The 20,758-nt window shown below is 45.2% G+C and overlaps 1 protein-coding gene across 11 annotated transcripts in view; it reads right to left on the reverse strand.

The window, feature by feature from the left end:
• The window catches only part of ptprub (protein tyrosine phosphatase receptor type Ub), a 595,528-nt gene that overhangs the window by 409,810 nt on the left and 164,960 nt on the right, over positions 1–20,758 (reverse strand). For all 11 annotated transcript variants that reach the window (XR_007439597.1, XM_049480639.1, XM_049480638.1 and 8 more), the window contains 3 exons: positions 20,059–20,174; positions 18,328–18,502; positions 13,249–13,542 (listed from right to left, as the gene is read on the reverse strand). Coding sequence is in view for 10 of the 11 variants with exons in the window: in XM_049480639.1 (XP_049336596.1) it covers positions 13,249–13,542; positions 18,328–18,502; positions 20,059–20,174 (585 nt within the window). In the remaining variant the exon portion in view is untranslated. The remainder of the gene's footprint in view (positions 1–13,248; positions 13,543–18,327; positions 18,503–20,058; positions 20,175–20,758) is intronic.

A 20,758-nucleotide genomic window follows, 5' to 3' on the forward strand; every position in this document is an offset into this window, starting at 1 on the left:
TAAGGTGTTGCTAGGTGGTTGCTAAGGTGTTGCTATGGTATCCGGGGTGGTTGCTAAGATGTTGCTAGGTGGTTGCTAAGGTATTGCTAGGCGGTTGCTAAGGTGTTGCTATGGTATCCAGGATGGTTGCTAAGGTGTTGCTAGGTGGTTGCTAGGGTGTTGCTAGGCGGTTGCTAAGGTGTTGCTATGGTATCCGGGGTGGTTGCTAAGGTGTTGCTAGGTGGTTGCTAGGGTAATGCTAGGCGGTTGCTAAGGTGTTGCTATGGTATCTGGGGTGGTTGCTAAGGTGTTGCTAGGTGGTTGCTAGGGTGTTGCTAGGCGGTTGCTAAGGTGTTGCTATGGTATCCGGGGTGGTTGCTAAGGTGTTGCTATGGTATCCGGGGTGGTTGCTAAGGTGTTGCTAGGTGGTTGCTAAGGTGTTGCTAGGCGGTTGCTAAGGTGTTGCTATGGTATCTGGGGTGGTTGCTAAGGTGTTGCTAGGTGGTTGCTAGGTGGTTGCTAGGGTGTTGCTAGGCGGTTGCTAAGGTGTTGCTATGGTATCCGGGGTGGTTGCTAAGGTGTTGCTAGGTGGTTGCTAGGTGGTTGCTAGGGTGTTGCTAGGCGGTTACTAAGGTGTTGCTATGGTATCCGGGGTGGTTGCTAAGGTGTTGCTAGGTGGTTGCTAGGTGGTTGCTAGGGTGTTGCTAGGCGGTTGCTAGGTGGTTGCTAAGGTGTTGCTATGGTATCCGGGGTGGTTGCTAAGGTGTTGCTAGGTGGTTGCTAGGTGGTTGCTAGGGTGTTGCTAGGCGGTTGCTAAGGTGTTGCTATGGTATCCGGGGTGGTTGCTAAGGTGTTGCTAAGTGGTTGGTAGGTGGTTGCTAAGGTGTTGCTAGGCGGTTGCTAAGGTGTTGCTATGGTATCCGGGGTGGTTGCTAAGGTGTTGCTAGGTGGTTGCTAGGGTGTTGCTAGGCGGTTGCTAAGGTGTTGCTATGGTATCCGGGGTGGTTGCTAAGGTGTTGCTATGGTATCCGGGGTGGTTGCTAAGGTGTTGCTAGGTGGTTGCTAAGGTGTTGCTAGGCGGTTGCTAAGGTGTTGCTATGGTATCTGGGGTGGTTGCTAAGGTGTTGCTAGGTGGTTGCTAGGTGGTTGCTAGGGTGTTGCTAGGCGGTTGCTAAGGTGTTGCTATGGTATCCGGGGTGGTTGCTAAGGTGTTGCTAGGTGGTTGCTAGGTGGTTGCTAGGGTGTTGCTAGGCGGTTACTAAGGTGTTGCTATGGTATCCGGGGTGGTTGCTAAGGTGTTGCTAGGTGGTTGCTAGGTGGTTGCTAGGGTGTTGCTAGGCGGTTGCTAGGTGGTTTCTAAGGTGTTGCTATGGTATCCGGGGTGGTTGCTAAGGTGTTGCTAGGTGGTTGCTAGGTGGTTGCTAGGGTGTTGCTAGGCGGTTGCTAAGGTGTTGCTATGGTATCCGGGGTGGTTGCTAAGGTGTTGCTAAGTGGTTGGTAGGTGGTTGCTAAGGTGTTGCTAGGCGGTTGCTAAGGTGTTGCTATGGTATCTGGGGTGGTTACTAAGGTGTTGCTAGGTGGTTGCTAGGTGGTTGCTAAGGTGTTGCCAGGCGGTTGCTAAGGTGTTGCTATGGTATCTGGGGTGGTTGCTAAGGTGTTGCTAGGTGGTTGCTAGGTGGTTGCTAGGGTGTTGCTAGGCGGTTGCTAAGGTGTTGCTATGGTATCCGGGATGGTTGCCAAGGTGTTGCTAGGTGGTTGCTAGGTGGTTGCTAGGGTGTTGCTAGGCGGTTGCTAAGGTGTTGCTATGGTATCCGGGGTGGTTGCTATGGTGTTTCTAGGTGGTTGCTAGGTGATGTATATGCATCAATTAGATTAAATGGTGTTTGCACGTTGCTACGCAACGTGCAAATACATCAATCAGCTATGCACGCTAGGTTGCTCTGGCCGTTCGGGGGTGTCCAAACTTTTGACCCGTGGCTCCATTACACACAGTACTGGGGGGCCGGGGTGTCCAAACTTTTGACCCATGGCTCCATTACACACAGTACTGGGGGGGGGCCGGGGTGTCCAAACTTTTGACCTAACGCTGATTTATCCCATAGCTGCTCCATACACTCACAGTACTGGAGTTCTAGCTACCTGTCCTTCGATCTAGCTGCCGTCCTCCGATTGGCCCCATTCATTCCAATGGGGCCACTTCGTACGACATTCGTACGAAATCCGTACGTCGTAACTTTTCGTAACGCATATTTTCGGAAAGAGCTCAATAAGTTCTACAGGTCCTCAATTGGTTTCATCTTCGTATTTCAAAAATTGCGACGTCCACGGGCGTGCAAAGTTCTGCCCATTCATTTTCAATGGTCAAAAAAACGCGTACTTACGAAGTTTTTACGAAAAACGTAAGTCCGATCGGAAAGCTGTATACAAGCCCACCATTCCCGATATGGACGCACGTTTTCTCTTTTGAACGAAGTCGATATTTCGAAAACTGCGGCACTAGTTAACCGGACAAAAAACAGGTGGAATAATAATAATAACTAGATTGCAGTTCCTACAGAAACTGCGAGTGTGATTGCAGTGCTGGCTGGTATCTGCTATGTTGTTGCTAAGGTGTTGCTAGGTGGTTGCTAAGGTGTTGCTAGGTGGTTGCTAAGGTGTTGCTATGGTATCCGGGATGGTTGCTAAGATGTTGCTAGGTGGTTGCTAGGTGGTTGCTAAGGTGTTGCTAGGTGGTTGCTAAGGTGTTGCTAGGTGGTTGCTAAGGTGTTGCTATCGTATCCAGGGTGGTTGCTAAGGTGTTGCTAAGTGGTTGCTAGGTGGTTGCTAAGGTGTTGCTAGGTGGTTGCTAAGGTGTTGCAATGGTATCCGGGGTGGTTGCTAAGGTGTTGCTAGATGGTTGCTAGGCGGTTGCTAAGGTGTTGCTATGGTATCCGGGGTGGTTGCTAAGGTGTTGCTAGGTGGTTGCTAAGGTGTTGCTATGGTATCCGGGGTGGTTGCTAAGGTGTTGCTAGGTGGTTGCTAGGGTGTTGCTAGGCGGTTGCTAAGGTGTTGCTATGGTATCCGGGGTGGTTGCTAAGGTGTTGCTAGGTGGTTGCTAGGGTGTTGCTAGGCGGTTGCTAAGGTGTTGCTATGGTATCCGGGGTGGTTGCTAAGGTGTTGCTAAGTGGTTGCTAGGTGGTTGCTAAGGTGTTGCTAGGCGGTTGCTAAGGTGTTGCTATGGTATCCGGGGTGGTTGCTAAGGTGTTGCTAGGTGGTTGCTAGGTGGTTGCTAGGGTGTTGCTAGGCGGTTGCTAAGGTGTTGCTATGGTATCCGGGGTGGTTGCTAAGGTGTTGCTAGGTGGTTGCTAGGTGGTTGCTAGGGTGTTGCTAGGCGGTTGCTAAGGTGTTGCTATGGTATCCAGGGTGGTTGCTAAGGTGTTGCTAGGTGGTTGCTAGGTGGTTGCTAAGGTGTTGCTAGGCGGTTGCTAAGGTGTTGCTATGGTATCCGGGTTGGTTGCTAAGGTGTTGCTAGGTGGTTGCTAGGTGGTTGCTAGGGTGTTGCTAGACGGTTGCTAAGGTGTTGCTATGGTATCCGGGGTGGTTGCTAAGGTGTTGCTAGGTGGTTGCTAGGTGGTTGCTAGGGTGTTGCTAGGCGGTTGCTAAGGTGTTGCTATGGTATCCGGGGTGGTTGCTAAGGTGTTGCTAGGTGGTTGCTAGGTGGTTGCTAGGGTGTTGCTAGGCGGTTGCTAAGGTGTTGCTATGGTATCCGGGGTGGTTGCTAAGGTGTTGCTAGGTGGTTGCTAGGTGGTTGCTAAGGTGTTGCTAGGCGGTTGCTAAGGTGTTGCTATGGTATCCAGGGTGGTTGCTAAGGTGTTGCTAGGTGGTTGCTAGGTGGTTGCTAGGGTGTTGCTAGGCGGTTGCTAAGGTGTTGCTATGGTATCCGGGGTGGTTGCTAAGGTGTTGCTAGGTGGTTGCTAAGGTGTTGCTAGGCGGTTGCTAAGGTGTTGCTATGGTATCCGGGGTGGTTGCTAAGGTGTTGCTAGGTGGTTGCTAGGCGGTTGCTAAGGTGTTGCTATGGTATCCGGGGTGGTTGCTAAGGTGTTGCTAAGTGGTTGCTATGCGGTTGCTAAGGTGTTGCTAGGCGGTTGCTAAGGTGTTGCTATGGTATCCGGGGAGGTTGCTAAGGTGTTGCTAGGTGGTTGCTAGGTGGTTGCTAAGGTGTTGTTAGGCGGTTGCTAAGGTGTTGCTATGGTATCTGTGGTGGTTGCTATGGTGTTTCTAGGTGGTTGCTAGGTGATTTATATGCATAAATTAGATTAAATGGTGTTTGCACGTTGCTACGCAACGTGCAAATACATCAATCAGCTATGCACGCTAGGTTGCTCTGGCCGTTCGGGGGTGTCCAAACTTTTGACCCGTGGCTCCAGTACACACAGTACTGGGGGGCCGGGGTGTCCAAACTTTTGACTCATGGCTCCATTACACACAGTGCTGGGGGGCCGGGGTGTCCAAACTTTTGACCTAACGCTGATTTATCCCATAGCTGCTCCATTACACACAGTACTGGAGTTCTAGCTACCTGTCCTTCGATCTAGCTGCCGTCCTCCGATTGGCCCCATTCATTCCAATGGGGCCACTTCGTACGACATTCGTACGAAATCCGTACGTCGTAACTTTTCGTAACGCATATTTTCGGAAAGAGCTCAATAAGTTCTACAGGTCCTCAATTGGTTTCATCTTAGTATTTCAAAAATTGCGACGTCCACGGGCGTGCAAAGTTCTGCCCATTCATTTTCAATGGGCAAAAAAACGCGTACTTACGAAGTTTTTACGAAAAACGTAAGTCCGATCGGAAAGCTGTATACAAGCCCACCATTCCCGATAAGGACGCACGTTTTCTCTTTTGAACGAAGTCGATATTTCGAAAACTGCGGCACTAGTTAACCGGACAAAAAACAGGTGGAATAATAATAATAACAATAATACAGAAACTGCGAGTGTGATTGCAGTGCTGGCTGGTATCTGCTATGGTGTTGCTAAGGTGTTGCTAAGTGGTTGCTAGGTGGTTGCTAAGGTGTTGCTAGGTGGTTGCTAAGCTGTTGCAATGGTATCCGGGGTGGTTGCTAAGGTGTTGCTAGTTGGTTGCTAGGCGGTTGCTAAGGTGTTGCTATGGTATCCGGGGTGGTTGCTAAGGTGTTGCTAGGTGGTTTCTAAGTTGTTGCTATGGTATCCGGGGTGGTTGCTAAGGTGTTGCTAGTTGGTTGCTAGGCGGTTGCTAAGGTGTTGCTATGGTATCCGGGGTGGTTGCTAAGGTGTTGCTAGGTGGTTGCTAGGGTGTTGCTAGGCGGTTGCTAAGGTGTTGCTATGGTATCCGGGGTGGTTGCTAAGGTGTTGCTAGGTGGTTGCTAGGGTGTTGCTATGGTATCCGGGGTGGTTGCTAAGGTGTTGCTAGGTGGTTGCTAAGGTGTTGCTAGGCGGTTGCTAAGGTGTTGCTATGGTATCCGGGGTGGTTGCTAAGGTGTTGCTAGGTGGTTGCTAGGTGGTTGCTAGGGTGTTGCTAGGCGGTTGCTAAGGTGTTGCTATGGTATCCAGGGTGGTTGCTAAGGTGTTGCTAGGTGGTTGCTAAGGTGTTGCTAGGCGGTTGCTAAGGTGTTGCTATGGTATCCGGGGTGGTTGCTAAGGTGTTGCTAGGTGGTTGCTAGGTGGTTGCTAAGGTGTTGCTAGGCGGTTGCTAAGGTGTTGCTAGGCAGTTGCTAAGGTGTTGCTATGGTATCCGGGGTGGTTGCTAAGGTGTTGCTAGGTGGTTGCTAGGTGGTTGCTAGGGTGTTGCTAGGGGGTTGCTAAGGTGTTGCTATGGTATCTGGGGTGGTTGCTAAGGTGTTGCTAGATGGTTGCTAGGTGGTTGCTATGGTGTTGCTAGGCGGTTGCTAAGGTGTTGCTATGGTATCCGGGGTGGTTGCTAAGGTGTTGCTAGGTGGTTGCTAGGTGGTTGCTAGGGTGTTGCTAGGCGGTTGCTAAGGTGTTGCTATGGTATCCGGGGTGGTTGCTAAGGTGTTGCTAGGTGGTTGCTAGGTGGTTGCTAGGGTGTTGCTAGGCGGTTGCTAAGGTGTTGCTATGGTATCCGGGGTGTTTGCTAAGGTGTTGCTAGGTGGTTGCTAGGTGGTTGCTAGGGTGTTGCTAGGCGGTTGCTAAGGTGTTGCTATGGTATCCGGGGTGGTTGCTAAGGTGTTGCTAGGTGGTTGCTAGGTGGTTGCTAGGGTGTTGCTAGGGGGTTGCTAAGGTGTTGCTATGGTATCTGGGGTGGTTGCTAAGGTGTTGCTAGATGGTTGCTAGGTGGTTGCTATGGTGTTGCTAGGCGGTTGCTAAGGTGTTGCTATGGTATCCGGGGTGGTTGCTATGGTGTTTCTAGGTGGTTGCTAGGTGATGTATATGCATAAATTTGATTAAATGGTGTTTGCACGTTGCTACGCAACGTGCAAATACATCAATCAGCTATGCACGCTAGGTTGCTCTGGCCGTTCGGGGGTGTCCAAACTTTTGACCCGTGGCTCCATTACACACAGTACTGGGGGGCCGGGGTGTCCAAACTTTTGACCCGTGGCTCCATTACACACAGTACTGGGGGGCCGGGGTGTCCAAACTTTTGACCTAATGCTGTTTTATCCCATAGCTGCTCCATTACACAGAGTACTGGAGTTCTAGCTACCTGTCCTTCGATCTAGCTGCCGTCCTCCGATTGGCCCCATTCATTCCAATGGGGCCACTTCGTACGACAATCGTACGAAATCCGTACGACGTAACTTTTCGTAACGCATATTTTCGGAAAGAGCTCAATAAGTTCTACAGGTCCTCAATTGGTTTCATCTTCGTATTTCAAAAATTGCGACGTCCACGGGCGTGCAAAGTTCTGCCCATTCATTTTCAATGGTCAAAAAAACGCGTACTTACGAAGTTTTTACGAAAAACGTAAGTCCGATCGGAAAGCTGTATACAAGCCCACCATTCCCGATATGGACGCACGTTTTCTCTTTTGAACGAAGTCGATATTTCGAAAACTGCGGCACTAGTTAACCGGACAAAAAACAGGTGGAATAATAATAATAATAATAATAATAATAAGAATAAGACTTAAGAAGAACAATACTGTGATTGCATTACTGCAATCACACTAATAACTAGATTGCAGTTCCTGCAGAAACTGCGAGTGTGATTGCAGTGCTGGCTGGTATCTGCTAAGGTGTTGCTAAGGTGTTGCTATGGTATCCGGGGTGGTTGCTAAGGTGTTGCTAGGTGGTTACTAGGTGGTTGCTAAGGTGTTGCTAGGCGGTTGCTAAGGTGTTGATAGGCGGTTGCTAAGGTGTTGCTATGGTATCTGGGGTGCTTGCTAAGGTGTTGCTAGGTGGTTACTAGGTGGTTGCTAAGGTGTTGCTAGGCGGTTGCTAAGGTGTTGCTAGGCGGTTGCTAAGGTGTTGCTATGGTATTTGGGGTGGTTGCTAAGGTGTTGCTAGGTGGTTGCTAGGTGGTTGCTAGGTGGTTGCTAAGGTGTTGCTATGGTATCCGGGGTGGTTGCTAAGGTGTTGCTAGGTGGTTGCTAGGTGGTTGCTAGGGTGTTGCTAGGCGGTTGCTAAGGTGTTGCTATGGTATCCGGGGTGGTTGCTAAGGTGTTGCTAGGTGGTTGCTAGGTGGTTGCTAGGGTGTTGCTAGGCGGTTGCTAAGGTGTTGCTATGGTATCCGGGGTGGTTGCTAAGGTGTTGCTAGGTGGTTGCTAGGTGGTTGCTAAGGTGTTGCTAGGCGGTTGCTAAGGTGTTGCTATGGTATCCGGGGAGGTTGCTAAGGTGTTGCTAGGTGGTTGCTAGGTGGTTGCTAGGGTGTTGCTAGGCGGTTGCTAAGGTGTTGCTATGGTATCCGGGGTGGTTGCTAAGGTGTTGCTAGGTGGTTGCTAGGTGGTTGCTAGGGTGTTGCTAGGCGGTTGCTAAGGTGTTGCTATGGTATCTTGGGTGGTTGCTAAGGTGTTGCTAGGTGGTTGCTAGGTGTTTGCTAGGGTGTTGCTAGGCGGTTGCTAAGGTGTTGCTATGGTATCCGGGGTGGTTGCTAAGGTGTTGCTAGGTGGTTGCTAGGTGGTTGCTAGGGTGTTGCTAGGCGGTTGCTAAGGTGTTGCTATGGTATCCGGGGTGGTTGCTAAGGTGTTGCTAGGTGGTTGCTAGGTGGTTGCTAGGGTGTTGCTAGGCGGTTGCTAAGGTGTTGCTATGGTATCCGGGGTGGTTGCTAAGGTGTTGCTAGGTGGTTGCTAGGTGGTTGCTAAGGTGTTGCTAGGCGGTTGCTAAGGTGTTGCTATGGTATCCGGGGTGGTTGCTAAGGTGTTGCTAGGTGGTTGCTAGGTGGTTGCTAAGGTGTTGCTAGGCGGTTGCTAAGGTGTTGCTATGGTATCCGGGGTGGTTGCTAAGGTGTTGCTAGGTGTTTGCTAGGTGGTTGCTAAGGTGTTGCTAGGCGGTTGCTAAGGTGTTGCTATGGTATCCGGGGTGGTTGCTAAGGTGTTGCTAGGTGGTTGCTAGGTGGTTGCTAGGGTGTTGCTAGGCGGTTGCTAAGGTGTTGCTATGGTATCCGGGATGGTTGCTAAGGTGTTGCTAGGTGGTTGCTAGGTGGTTGCTAGGGTGTTGCTAGGCGGTTGCTAAGGTGTTGCTAGGGTATCCGGGGTGGTTGCTATGGTGTTTCTAGGTGGTTGCTAGGTGATTTATATGCATAAATTAGATTAAATGGTGTTTGCACGTTGCTACGCAACGTGCAAATACATCAATCAGCTATGCACGCTAGGTTGCTCTGGCCGTTCGGGGGTGTCCAAACTTTTGACCCGTGGCTCCATTACACACAGTACTGGGGGGCCGGGGTGTCCAAACTTTTGACCCATGGCTCCATTACATACAGTACTGGGGGGCCGGGGTGTCCAAACTTTTGACCTAATGCTGTTTTATCCCATAGCTGCTCCATACACTCACAGTACTGGAGTTCTAGCTACCTGTCCTTCGATCTAGCTGCCGTCCTCCGATTGGCCCCATTCATTCCAATGGGGCCACTTCGTACGACATTCGTACGAAATCCGTACGTCGTAACTTTTCGTAACGCATATTTTCGGAAAGAGCTCAATAAGTTCTACAGGTCCTCAATTGGTTTCATCTTCGTATTTCAAACATTGCGACGTCCACGGGCGTGCAAAGTTCTGCCCATTCATTTTCAATGGGCAAAAAAACGCGTACTTACGAAGTTTTTACGAAAAACGTAAGTCCGATCGGAAAGCTGTATACAAGCCCACCATTCCCGATATGGACGCACGTTTTCTCTTTTGAACGAAGTCGATATTTCGAAAACTGCGGCACTAGTTAACCGGACAAAAAACAGGTGGAATAATAATAATAATAATAATAATAATAAGAAACAGACTTAAGAAGATCAATAGTGTGATCTGCAATCACACTAATAATAATAATAATAAGAATAAGACTTAAGAAGAACAATACTGTGATTGCATTACTGCAATCACACTAATAAGACTTAAGAATAACAGTACTGTGATTGCATACTGCAATCACACTAATAATAAGAAGAAGAAGAAGAATAAGACTTAAGAAGAACAATACTGTGATTGCATTACTGCAATCACACTAATAATAATAATAATAACTAGATTGCAGTTCCTACAGAAACTGCGAGTGTGATTGCAGTGCTGGCTGGTATCTGCTATGGTGTTGCTAGGTGGTTGCTAAGGTGTTGCTAGGTGGTTGCTAAGGTGTTGCTATGGTATCCGCGGTGGTTGCTAAGGTGTTGCTAGGTGGTTGCTAGGTGGTTGCTAGGCGGTTGCTAAGGTGTTGCTATGGTATCCGGGGTGGTTGCTAAGGTGTTGCTAGGTGGTTGCTAGGTGGTTGCTAAGGTGTTGCTAGGCGGTTGCTAAGGTGTTGCTAGGCGGTTGCTAAGGTGTTGCTATGGTATTTGGGGTGGTTGCTAAGGTGTTGCTAGGTGGTTGCTAGGTGGTTGCTAGGTGGTTGCTAAGGTGTTGCTAGGCGGTTGCTAAGGTGTTGCTATGGTATCCGGGGTGGTTGCTAAGGTGTTGCTAGGTGGTTGCTAGGTGGTTGCTAGGGTGTTGCTAGGCGGTTCCTAAGGTGTTGCTATGGTATCTTGGGTGGTTGCTAAGGTGTTGCTAGGTGGTTGCTAGGTGGTTGCTAGGGTGTTGCTAGGCGGTTGCTAAGGTGTTGCTATGGTATCCGGGGTGGTTGCTAAGGTGTTGCTAGGTGGTTGCTAGGGTGTTGCTAGGCGGTTGCTAAGGTGTTGCTATGGTATCCGGGGTGGTTGCTAAGGTGTTGCTAGGTGGTTGCTAGGTGGTTGCTAGGGTGTTGCTAGGCGGTTGCTAAGGTGTTGCTATGGTATCCGGGGTGGTTGCTAAGGTGTTGCTAGGTGGTTGCAAGGTGGTTGCTAAGGTGTTGCTAGGCGGTTGCTAAGGTGTTGCTATGGTATCCGGGGTGGTTGCTAAGGTGTTGCTAGGTGGTTGCTAGGTGGTTGCTAAGGTGTTGCTAGGCGGTTGCTAAGGTGTTGCTATGGTATCCGGGGTGGTTGCTAAGGTGTTGCTAGGTGGTTGCTAGGTGGTTGCTAAGGTGTTGCTAGGCGGTTGCTAAGGTGTTGCTATGGTATCCGGGGTGGTTGCTAAGGTGTTGCTAGGTGGTTGCTAGGGTGTTGCTAGGCGGTTGCTAAGGTGTTGCTATGGTATCCGGGGTGGTTGCTAAGGTGTTGCTAAGTGGTTGCTAGGTGGTTGCTAAGGTGTTGCTAGGCGGTTGCTAAGGTGTTGCTCTGGTATCCGGGGTGGTTGCTAAGGTGTTGCTAGGTGGTTGCTAGGTGATGTATATGCATAAATTAGATTAAATGGTGTTTGCACGTTGCTACGCAACGTGCAAATACATCAATCAGCTATGCACGCTAGGTTGCTCTGGCCGTTCGGGGGTGTCCAAACTTTTGACCCATGGCTCCATTACACACAGTGCTGGGGCTCTGGGGTGTCCAAACTTTTGACCCGTGGCTCCATTACACACAGTACTGGGGGGCCGGGGTGTCCAAACTTTTGACCTAATGCTGTTTTATCCCATAGCTGCTCCATACACTCACAGTGCTGGAGTTCTAGCTACCTGTCCTTCGATCTAGCTGCCGTCCTCCGATTGGCCCCATTCGTTCCAATGGGGCCACTTCGTACGACAATCGTACGAAATCCGTACGTCGTAACTTTTCGTATCGCATATTGTCGGAAAGAGCTCAATAAGTTCTACAGGTCCTCAATTGGTTTCATCTTCGTATTTCAAAAATTGCGACGTCCACGGGCGTGCAAAGTTCTGCCCATTCATTTTCAATGGGCAAAAAAACGCGTACTTACGAAGTTTTTACGAAAAACGTAAGTCCGATCGGAAAGCTGTATACAAGCCCACCATTCCCGATATGGACGCACGTTTTCTCTTTTGAACGAAGTCGATATTTCGAAAACTGCGGCACTAGTTAACCGGACAAAAAACAGGTGGAATAATAATAAGAAACAGACTTAAGAAGATCAATACTGTGATTGCATTACTGCAATCACACTAATAAGAAGAATAAGACTTAAGAAGAACAATACTGTGATTGCATTACTGCAATCACACTAATTATTCTTTTTTCAATGATAGTCAAGCTTAATCAAGCTTAATGAAAGCATGACATTAGCAAATGAATGAATGCTATGAATGTTCTAAAATGATTAATAACAAGTCCATCACAATCTCCTAATACATATTTTTCTGTATGTTGTAAATCACTCTATGAAAAGAACTGGCAAGAAAAGGCTTCTCATTGTTTTGCCTGCCTGCCTTTCAGCATTTGATGCAGGCTTATTATCAGCAGCTAAAAGCTCATACTGTTTCTGTTTGGACTGAAGATCTCTTGAGTCCACTTTCATTTTGAGACTAATCTGGATATTGAGCTGCCTGATTTTCAGACTGCCTCTGAAGGATACTATTATTAATCAGTAATCTGTGTGTGTGTTTAGTTGTGCGCATGCGGGTCTAGTTGTGTTAGTGTGCATGCATGCGTTTGTGTGTTTAAGGCCTGTCAGGCAAATCAAAGATTTGTGTCCTCTGACACAGTGCAGTGTTCCCAATTGCACCCTTCAGCCTTGCAGTCAATTATACCCTCTATGTGCTTTCTATACTCTGCAGAATAGCAGTGGGTCTAAAAGCTCATACCAAGTAGGGGAAGCTTAATGTCACTAGCAGTCCCACTGATGTACCCATACTGAATCCAAATTATATCTTAAACAGTTGAGCAAATATGACAGCAACTTTAATAGTAGCAATATTCACATGCAGCCAGGAACCGCTGGGGATGTCACACAAATATGCCATTTCAAAAAGAGTTTCAATCACAGCTTAATGTGAAAGCTAAAACTGAAGGACTACAGTAAGTGTACCTCTTTCTCTCTGTCTCTCTTTCTCTCTCCAGTACTGTCTTTCTTTCTTTTGGCTTGTCATTCTAAAACCTTCAGTTTCCCTTCTTTCTCTCTCTACCTTTGCCTTTCTGCTCTTTCCTCTTCTCGCTGTGATGAATGGCGATGTCTGGGCGCAGGACCTGGCTTGGGGGAGTGCAATATGTTATCAGATGTGAGGGATTGGTAAAATGTGTGAATACGTGGGTGGGGAATAAAGCAGGGGGCAGTGCCATGTTGAGAAGGTCACGAAGGTCATGGGCACTGTTTCAACCTGGCCAGCTGCCGACATAGCAGAGACAGACGACCTGAGCTGCATTTCAATTTCACATAATGCCCACTGGAAACAATGGGTGTTTTCCATTTAATCACACTATTCTGATGACTAGAAGAAAGGGCTTAGGGTTAGACCTTTGTGGGCACAAAAACATGTTAACACCAGTGCTTTGACAAGCACTTGACTGGAACTGTAAAAGCAGCTTATCCTAATGCTGACAAAGGACTCAATGTTTTTTGTGGCTAATGCTACATTCCATTTAAACTAATATCTTGGAATTTCCTAGGTCCAAGTAGGAAATATGAATGGGAAAAATCAACATTATTCAGTTTATTAGCACTATCTATATCTATATAAATCTATATCTATATAAAACACTGACCAAAATGTTAGCTAATTATTTTCTGAATGTTTAACTGTAATGCTATTAAACTGGCTGCAATGTCATTCCCAGCGCCAACAACGTAACACAAATCATAAGTACATAATGGTCCTGCTTAGAAAAATAACTGTTCCAGACACTCACCAGCACACTTAGTTCTGCTGATTAGTGGGGGTCCAGGGGGTCCAGTACCACCCTCTCCAGGCCGAGTAAGCAGCACACTGATGTGATATTCAGTATCCGGGTCCAGGTGCCACAGCTTATAAGTGACCATATTGACTCCATTGATTTCAGACCAGGGCGCATGGCTGGCTCGGTATTCGATTTCTCTGCGGATGATGGGGCCATCACCCAGAATGGAGTTAGTGTTGAGTTGGATGATCAAGTAGGTGGAACCTGCTCTCTGCAGCTGTGGTGGAGCGATGGGAGAAGGGGGCACTGTGAAGATTACAAACACAGAACAAACAGTACTTAGTACTCAGTTAAATGTCTGTTGAACTCAGTTAAATTATAATGACATTAACTTAAATGACTCATTATGAAATTAACAAAGTCATAATGGCTAAAAATAAAAGAAAAAGCTATTTAAATGCAAACTTTCTCACAAAACAACTGTAAATAGAATGGCACTGTGCCTGTGGTTTAGTTGTTTAACTTTGTCCGTTGTTGTGTGCAAGTGTGTGTGTACATACAGTTTGATTAATAATGTATTTTGACAGTGATACAATTCCTGTAATTATGCATCTGTACAATAACAATAGATTTTAAAAGGAAACGCCCACAATGTGACCAAATTGCACACTTTCAGCATTAATTCAAACCTTTTTTTAAACAGAAACATGTGAACATTACCGAATGCTGGGTTTCCTCCTTTGAGATGCTTTGCCAGGCTTTTACTGTAGACACCCTCAATTTCTGATTGTGTGTGGGCCTTTCTGCCTCCAGTTTTGACTTCAGTAAGTGAACAGCATGTTTGAGTGGGTTGAGGGCAGGTGAATGGCCCTGCCATTTCAGAACATTCAATTTCTATACCATAAAACGCATTTGGATTTTTTTGTACTGTAAAACACAGTTTTATACAGTTTCATCAGTAACAATTAATTAACAACATCATCAGTAACAGTTAATAAACAAGGGCACTATTCCATAGTAGCACACAAGTTCATGTATCCACAATGTTTAACAAATTAAATGGTGTGCTTTAGAAAATAAGCCCTTCTTTCTTTCATCTTACTCTTCATTTGGTTTGATCTGTCTAATAAATCTTGTTCCAGAACTGGACATTGTTTCACAGATTAGAAATACATTCTAATACTCAAGGTCATTTTGCAAAGCATTAAAAGAGAGACAAAAATACAATTAATCTTACCTCAAAAACTAAAATAGCATGGAGGGGTAATATGAAAACTTTAAAGCCACAAAGAATAACATAAACAGCAGTATACTTCCAGGGAGAACCATGGCAAATCGTTATCAGTACCAGCCTCAGTCTGTGTGTCAGTAAAAAGCTCTGGCCAAAAACTCTCCACTCTTGAGAATAAAGACGCATAGGGCAACCACACAGATCTAAGAACTGACAGCCAGCAGCTTAAAAGAAAAAGTAAAGACTCACTCAACGAAGAACCAGGCAAAGCGCAGGTTAGTGTGAAGAGAGCTTGAAGCACAAAGGAGCTGGCAAAAGTTCACTAAAACAAGCTGAAGAGCAGAGAAAATAAAGAAGTCCAGAGAAAATTAATATAAAATAATCCAGCTGGATCAGGCATTTACAGGCACACCTGTAGTACTCTCACCATAGGTGAGGCTTCTAACAATATAATCAGCCCTTTGGTTCTTGAGAGTTACCAAGGTATGCACTTTAAGGTGTAACTTTTATATATACTTTTATTAAGGCATCGCTTGATTGTAGACTTTGGTCAGCCTGAAACCGTAAGTTTGCCAGTTCAATCCTGTTGACTGGCAATAAGGAGGAGTACATACTTCTTCAAGTATAGTTAAGAACCACAAACCCTCCCATTTCTCCATGGGTTGTACTGCTGTGCAATAACAAAGTTTGCTTTTTTTCCATTTTTAAAAGTATTCTTGTCTTGTTATCGGTTTATTTTTTCTAAAGGAAAAAGTTCTGATTATCTAATTTAGTGGTCTTCCACTCATTGTGGTAAATTGTTTGTTTGTTTGTTTGTTTTTTAGACAAAATATGGTCTCAATTATGGTCGTTTTCTGGTTGCTTGTATAAATTTTGTACAATGTTATAGTGATCAGTTTGTTGGAAAAAGAGCTAGACCATGTTCTGTGTGCATAAACTGACATGCCAAAAAGCACAGGATGTCAGTAAACTGATCTTGAAGAGTATGGATGGGAAATGCCCACACCCGTTAAAACTGAAAACTAGTCAGTAATCTGTCCAATGACATTTGGCTTGTCTGTGTGGATTACTACTACAAATGTTTGCTAAGCATATAATAAATGTCTAATCCTTTATAAAATCTATCATCAGCAACTTTTTACAGCCCACAGAGATTCTTTGGTACCTTCAACTTTATACAACACACAGAGTGAGTTATAGTACGTTTACCCTTGAGATCAACTACCACATTAGTCACACACATTAACCCAGAATTAGGAGTCTTTACGTGTTCTCAGAGAGAAACAACAGATGCACACAGTGTGATATTTTTAAATACAAGCATAAGGCTAATACAGCAAGATCAGTTCCCCAGTGGAAGAGCAAAGCAAATATAGAGGAATAATTTTAACATTTCTTTTTACAAGGTTAGGGATCAGAACTTTACAGGTAAAAATTTTCATCTGATTAAGCCAGGAAGGAAACTGAGGACTAGATTCTGAACAGTAGATATGGTTTATCAGCTTGACAAAGTATGTCTTTATTTTAAACATATGTATATATTACATTATTATAACTGTACACAGTGTACAACTGTGCAGTGAGGAGCAGAACATGTGAGGAATAAATACAAGCAAATTAATACAAACAAATAACTATACGCTTAATTTTTTGCTTACATTTTTTTTGGGTGTTACATGTTTTCATCAGTTTCGTAGAAAATGAATGCGAGTAATTTTTGACCCATGTTGCACATTAGAGGGGTAATGATACAAAAAGGGCTTTAACTTTAAAAGTTAAAAAGGACAAAATACTGAATGATTACATTAATTTATTGCAAAGATGTAGAATATTAAAACTCAGCCGGGTCACTTTTGACCCATGTTGCGCATCAAACAGTTAAAGACTCTCTAACTTTAAGCTCTTCAAGAAAGATGAAAAAAGACTTGTATGTATAGGTATTTAGTTATATCAGTTCTGAAATTAAAGTCTAGCTCCAGAAACTAATATTATCCACTGTTAATCTGCACAGGACACGTTCTTTTAGAGAGAGAGTGAAAAAAAAGTTTTATTTAATTTGTGGAGGCCACAACATTAAAATAAAGGGCAAACAATGATGTATTTATTTTTTTCATTAATATCCAAGAGCTGGGCAGAATGAGCACAATTCTCATTAGGCCTCTAGCCGCTGTGCATTAGCCCTATTGGTACATAATCTATGTCTCCATTGAGGAACAGTGAAATGTGAAATGAGTTGATCAAGCTAATTAAAGGGATGATTAGGCCCTCGTTAGCAGAGCCGAGAGGGGGCGGGAGTTTGTAAAAAAAAGTGCACTGAGGGCTTTAGAGCAGCATAATCTAAAGGTGAAAATAAGAGTACTGCTGTACTGGGCTACAGAAATAGCTAGGCTGGCTCATGGGTTTGCAGTCACAGCTTTTTGGACCTGTCCCACTGCTGTGTTTAATTGAGGAGCAGTGATGCATTTTAAATGGAACCTCCTGTCCAAATAGGCCCCATCAGAGACCAGGGCCAATAACCTGCTGCTGAGGGAAAGCAGCCATATGCTAAAACTCCTTACACAGCACAGATACAAGCAATAAGTGGCTTTCAAGTCACCTCTTACCACTGACTCCAGAATAAAATCATACCAAGGACATTTAAATAATATTGCTAGAAAAAGTAATAGAATTGGAATAAAGCTGATTAAATAAGCAATGAGTGTAGAAACAAGGAAATAGTTTAATGAAGTGGCTAGTCAGTAAATATCCTAAATCAGCGAATGGCAATATACAAATCTGACAATAACATAAGAAATCCACAAACTTTTGGTGCTAAATAAAGAAATGTTATAAACAGCACACAGACTCAAAACACTCTATAACAATGTCTGCCAATATCAAGCGAAGGACATTTCTGTATTAGTCATAAAAATTTATGACAATGAAGGCCTATAATACATCCATAATGATAGAGCTCTGAACAGAGGTCAGATATGTACTTTGCACCCTGGCTTTAGCACATTACTAGATTTCATGGTCTTCTATTTGAGGGGATTTTACTGTTACATTTATGGCAAACAGCCTGTGGGTTGAGTAAAGCTCTATTTCCAGGACACTTTGTCGTGCACCAAACAGTCCCTTCACTAAACTCTGCATAATCCTTCCTGCTACATGTATCAATGGGATTAGGCCGCCTCGCAAACTCTCTCCGACTGTTTGCAGAGATGCAGGAGCGATGTGGAGGAGCAAGAGGGGCTCCATTCTTCTCAGTCCTTTTTTTTCCTCTTGTCTTTTTCCTCCGGTTTAAGGATCAGAGAGTGGCTGGGATCAGAAGTGACTGCTCACTGAGCGCTGTCATCCTGGCCTGACAGCCTGGTGTCAGGCGCTGAGGTTAGACGTTAGAGTTATGAGCGGGTTGGCTTCTGCCGTGCATGATAAGTGCTGAGGACTGACTGAATCACCATGATGACACGGCTTAGCAACCCTGCGCTTTGGCGAAATATTGAGTTAGCTAAGCCCTTAATATCGCTTTCAAAATATAGTGGCCCCTTAACATTGGGGCCAGAGATTAGAGAAAGACCACTGCGAGAACATTAACTTATTTTGTGGGATGGCAAAAGAAATTGATCAAACTGAGAACAACGTTCTGTAGAGTTTTTTGTATCTGTGTCTGTAATTGTAATCCATAAATAAATATAACAAGTAGTATTTCTGCCCATATAAATGGTCTTCATGTAACCTTTACATATTTATTACAGAATTTTATTTACAAGAAAAGCTGCGCCTTTGGTCTTTGTAAGACACTGCATCATGAAATGTTAGGCAGTATACATTCTGCAGTTCTACATTTTAAAACAGATGTATAAAGAAAACCTCAATACCTTTGACAATGAGTTCAGCAAAGTTGGATACTCCAGAGCCTCTTGTGGACTGAGTGACACAGCGGTAAAGGTCCTGCTCTGGCTTTTGGACATCTTCCAGCTGGAAGGACACAGCAAAACGATTGCGCCCCAGGTGCTTGACCGAGCCACCTGAGTACACCTCACCGCTGTGACGCTAGAGTGGACAGAGGGCACAGGTAAACATTTTAAAACCCAAATACAACACTGTTTCCTCTCCTGGCATTATCATTTTAAAATCTGTTTACAAAAATACATGGGTAAAATGCCCTTGAATAGAAATCCTCAATTACATTGTTTCTACATTCTTTTGACCTGAGTACACAGCAGAATGGCATATCAGACTGACCAGTAATAATATGGGGGGGGGGGGGGGGGGGGGGGAAGAGAGTGATGTGAGGAGGGGAAAGCCAAAAGGCGGAATGGCTACGTGGAGCTTCAAGCCGCAACACACAACTCATACAAAATAAATAAATAAACAAATAAAAAGCTAGACACAACAAAAGCAGCCTATGCTTTCACTGTGATTCAGATAATTAAAGTGCGGTCTAAGTGTGAATAGCAGTATTCCAAATTGTGCACACATTCTACCTCTTTAAACGAGCACACACACATGAAAAAAAAAAAAAAAAAAACAGGCAGGGAAGACGCCTGCGGCTGCGTGTGTTTGTTTATTGTAGGGTTGGGGTTTTGAGCTCTTACTCAGTCTACAGACCACACAAACCAGCCCTGAGCCCTCACAAACAAAAACACACTAAGGTGATGTTTACAGTCACGTCAACTGCCAAGCCCCGGCTTGCATAAAACAAACTGCCGACATTCAACAGGCTTTGTGGGCTCGCTATTGGCTTTCTTTGTTTTACCCCGCAATCACACCAATCATCGAATTAGCAGCCATGACGCTGGTGCACAAGCTGTGGATGGATCGCACACAATCTGTTTGGACTAATTACAGTACACACGACAGAATGATCCATTTGTCAGCATCGTTTTCATGATCAAAGCAGAGGCACAAACTAGGTTGCAGCTGGTACCCTGCTATGAAGTGATGTAAAATGGTAATGATAACATGGAGTCATGTATTTCACACTGACTGGGCTCGAGGGACGGAGTGGGGGGGCGGCAAATCAGGAAATTCCGTGACCTAGGGGTTTTTTAAGGTGCTTCATGGCATAACAGAATGTGTTCACATGTCAAACTCCTTAAGCTGTAGCACAATTGTACATTTGATTTAACAAAAGATAGCATCCTTTTTCTTTATACTTTCATTATGTATCTGGTTTTCAGTGGTACCACATGCTTTACCCCATTCAGAGCTCATTGACGTCAGTGCACTTCAGTGGCCTGAGTTATATTGGACATCATATTTCAGTACAGTATGTCACATCGCCGAAGGCCATCACCACAGATGCCTATATGCTAGTGCTGCAGTTTTTAATCTTAGGAAGTGTGTTTAACCATTCAATATCATGGAGGAATAAAAGAGAAATATGGACAGTTTCAAGCTCCCTTACCGTCTCTGCAAAAATCTATAAGCATGAGACACATGAAATTAAAGCAGCAACTCTCTGCTTCCTGGTGTGAAGTTTTTATTGGCCGAGCCGCCACCACTATTTCAATTTTCTCTACGAAAATTCCTTCATATTACAGGAGAACAAGTGAACCCTCTGTAGACACAGAAAGCAATATCTGCTCACATAAAGGGGCACTCACCTCTAGTAAAAACTTCTCCGCCTCGGCCGCCCGTCCTGCAGCCACGCACTGGAAGGTAGCATTCTGTCCAGCATTGACTTCCACATCCCCCAGGCGAGAGAAGTGGGGGGCTTTATCTAAAGAAAGGCAGAAAGATATGATCACATGTCCTGTGATTTACTGTGTTCTGCAGGCATCTGCATCCAATCACAGATCCAGCAGAGGGTTCCTATGGGAAATTCATGAATCAAGATATATAGGTAATCTAATAGACATGCAAGTCAACCATTAACCATGTCACATTACTGAACCACAAACATGTTGGTTATACACTGAAATTCCATATTCCACCAGTATTGTAGAACATGACTTTTGCTATGTCTTATTAAAGCTATAGAGTATTGCACTAACTGTAGTACGTGTATGGGTCTTCCTGCGTTTGATGTGAATGTAATTTTTCACTTTTCTGTTTGTGTGGACACAAATCACTATCATCACCACTCACTGCTATTTCCACTGTGGGTGGTTATGCCTTTTATGCTATATTCCCAAGACACACAACACTGTGGATCCAGGAATCGCAAATAACTACACAACTTCGGAAATGTCCCGCCCATCTGGCACCCACTACCAAGTCACCTTGTTGTGAGTACAACAGCCAGCATTAAATCTTACTCACAACTCAAGACCTCACAACTTATACAGGTGTGGGTGTCCACTG

The sequence above is a fragment of the Astyanax mexicanus genome, chromosome 6 (assembly GCF_023375975.1).
Source record: "Astyanax mexicanus isolate ESR-SI-001 chromosome 6, AstMex3_surface, whole genome shotgun sequence".
In the NCBI taxonomy this organism is placed as follows: Eukaryota; Metazoa; Chordata; class Actinopteri; order Characiformes; family Acestrorhamphidae; genus Astyanax; species Astyanax mexicanus.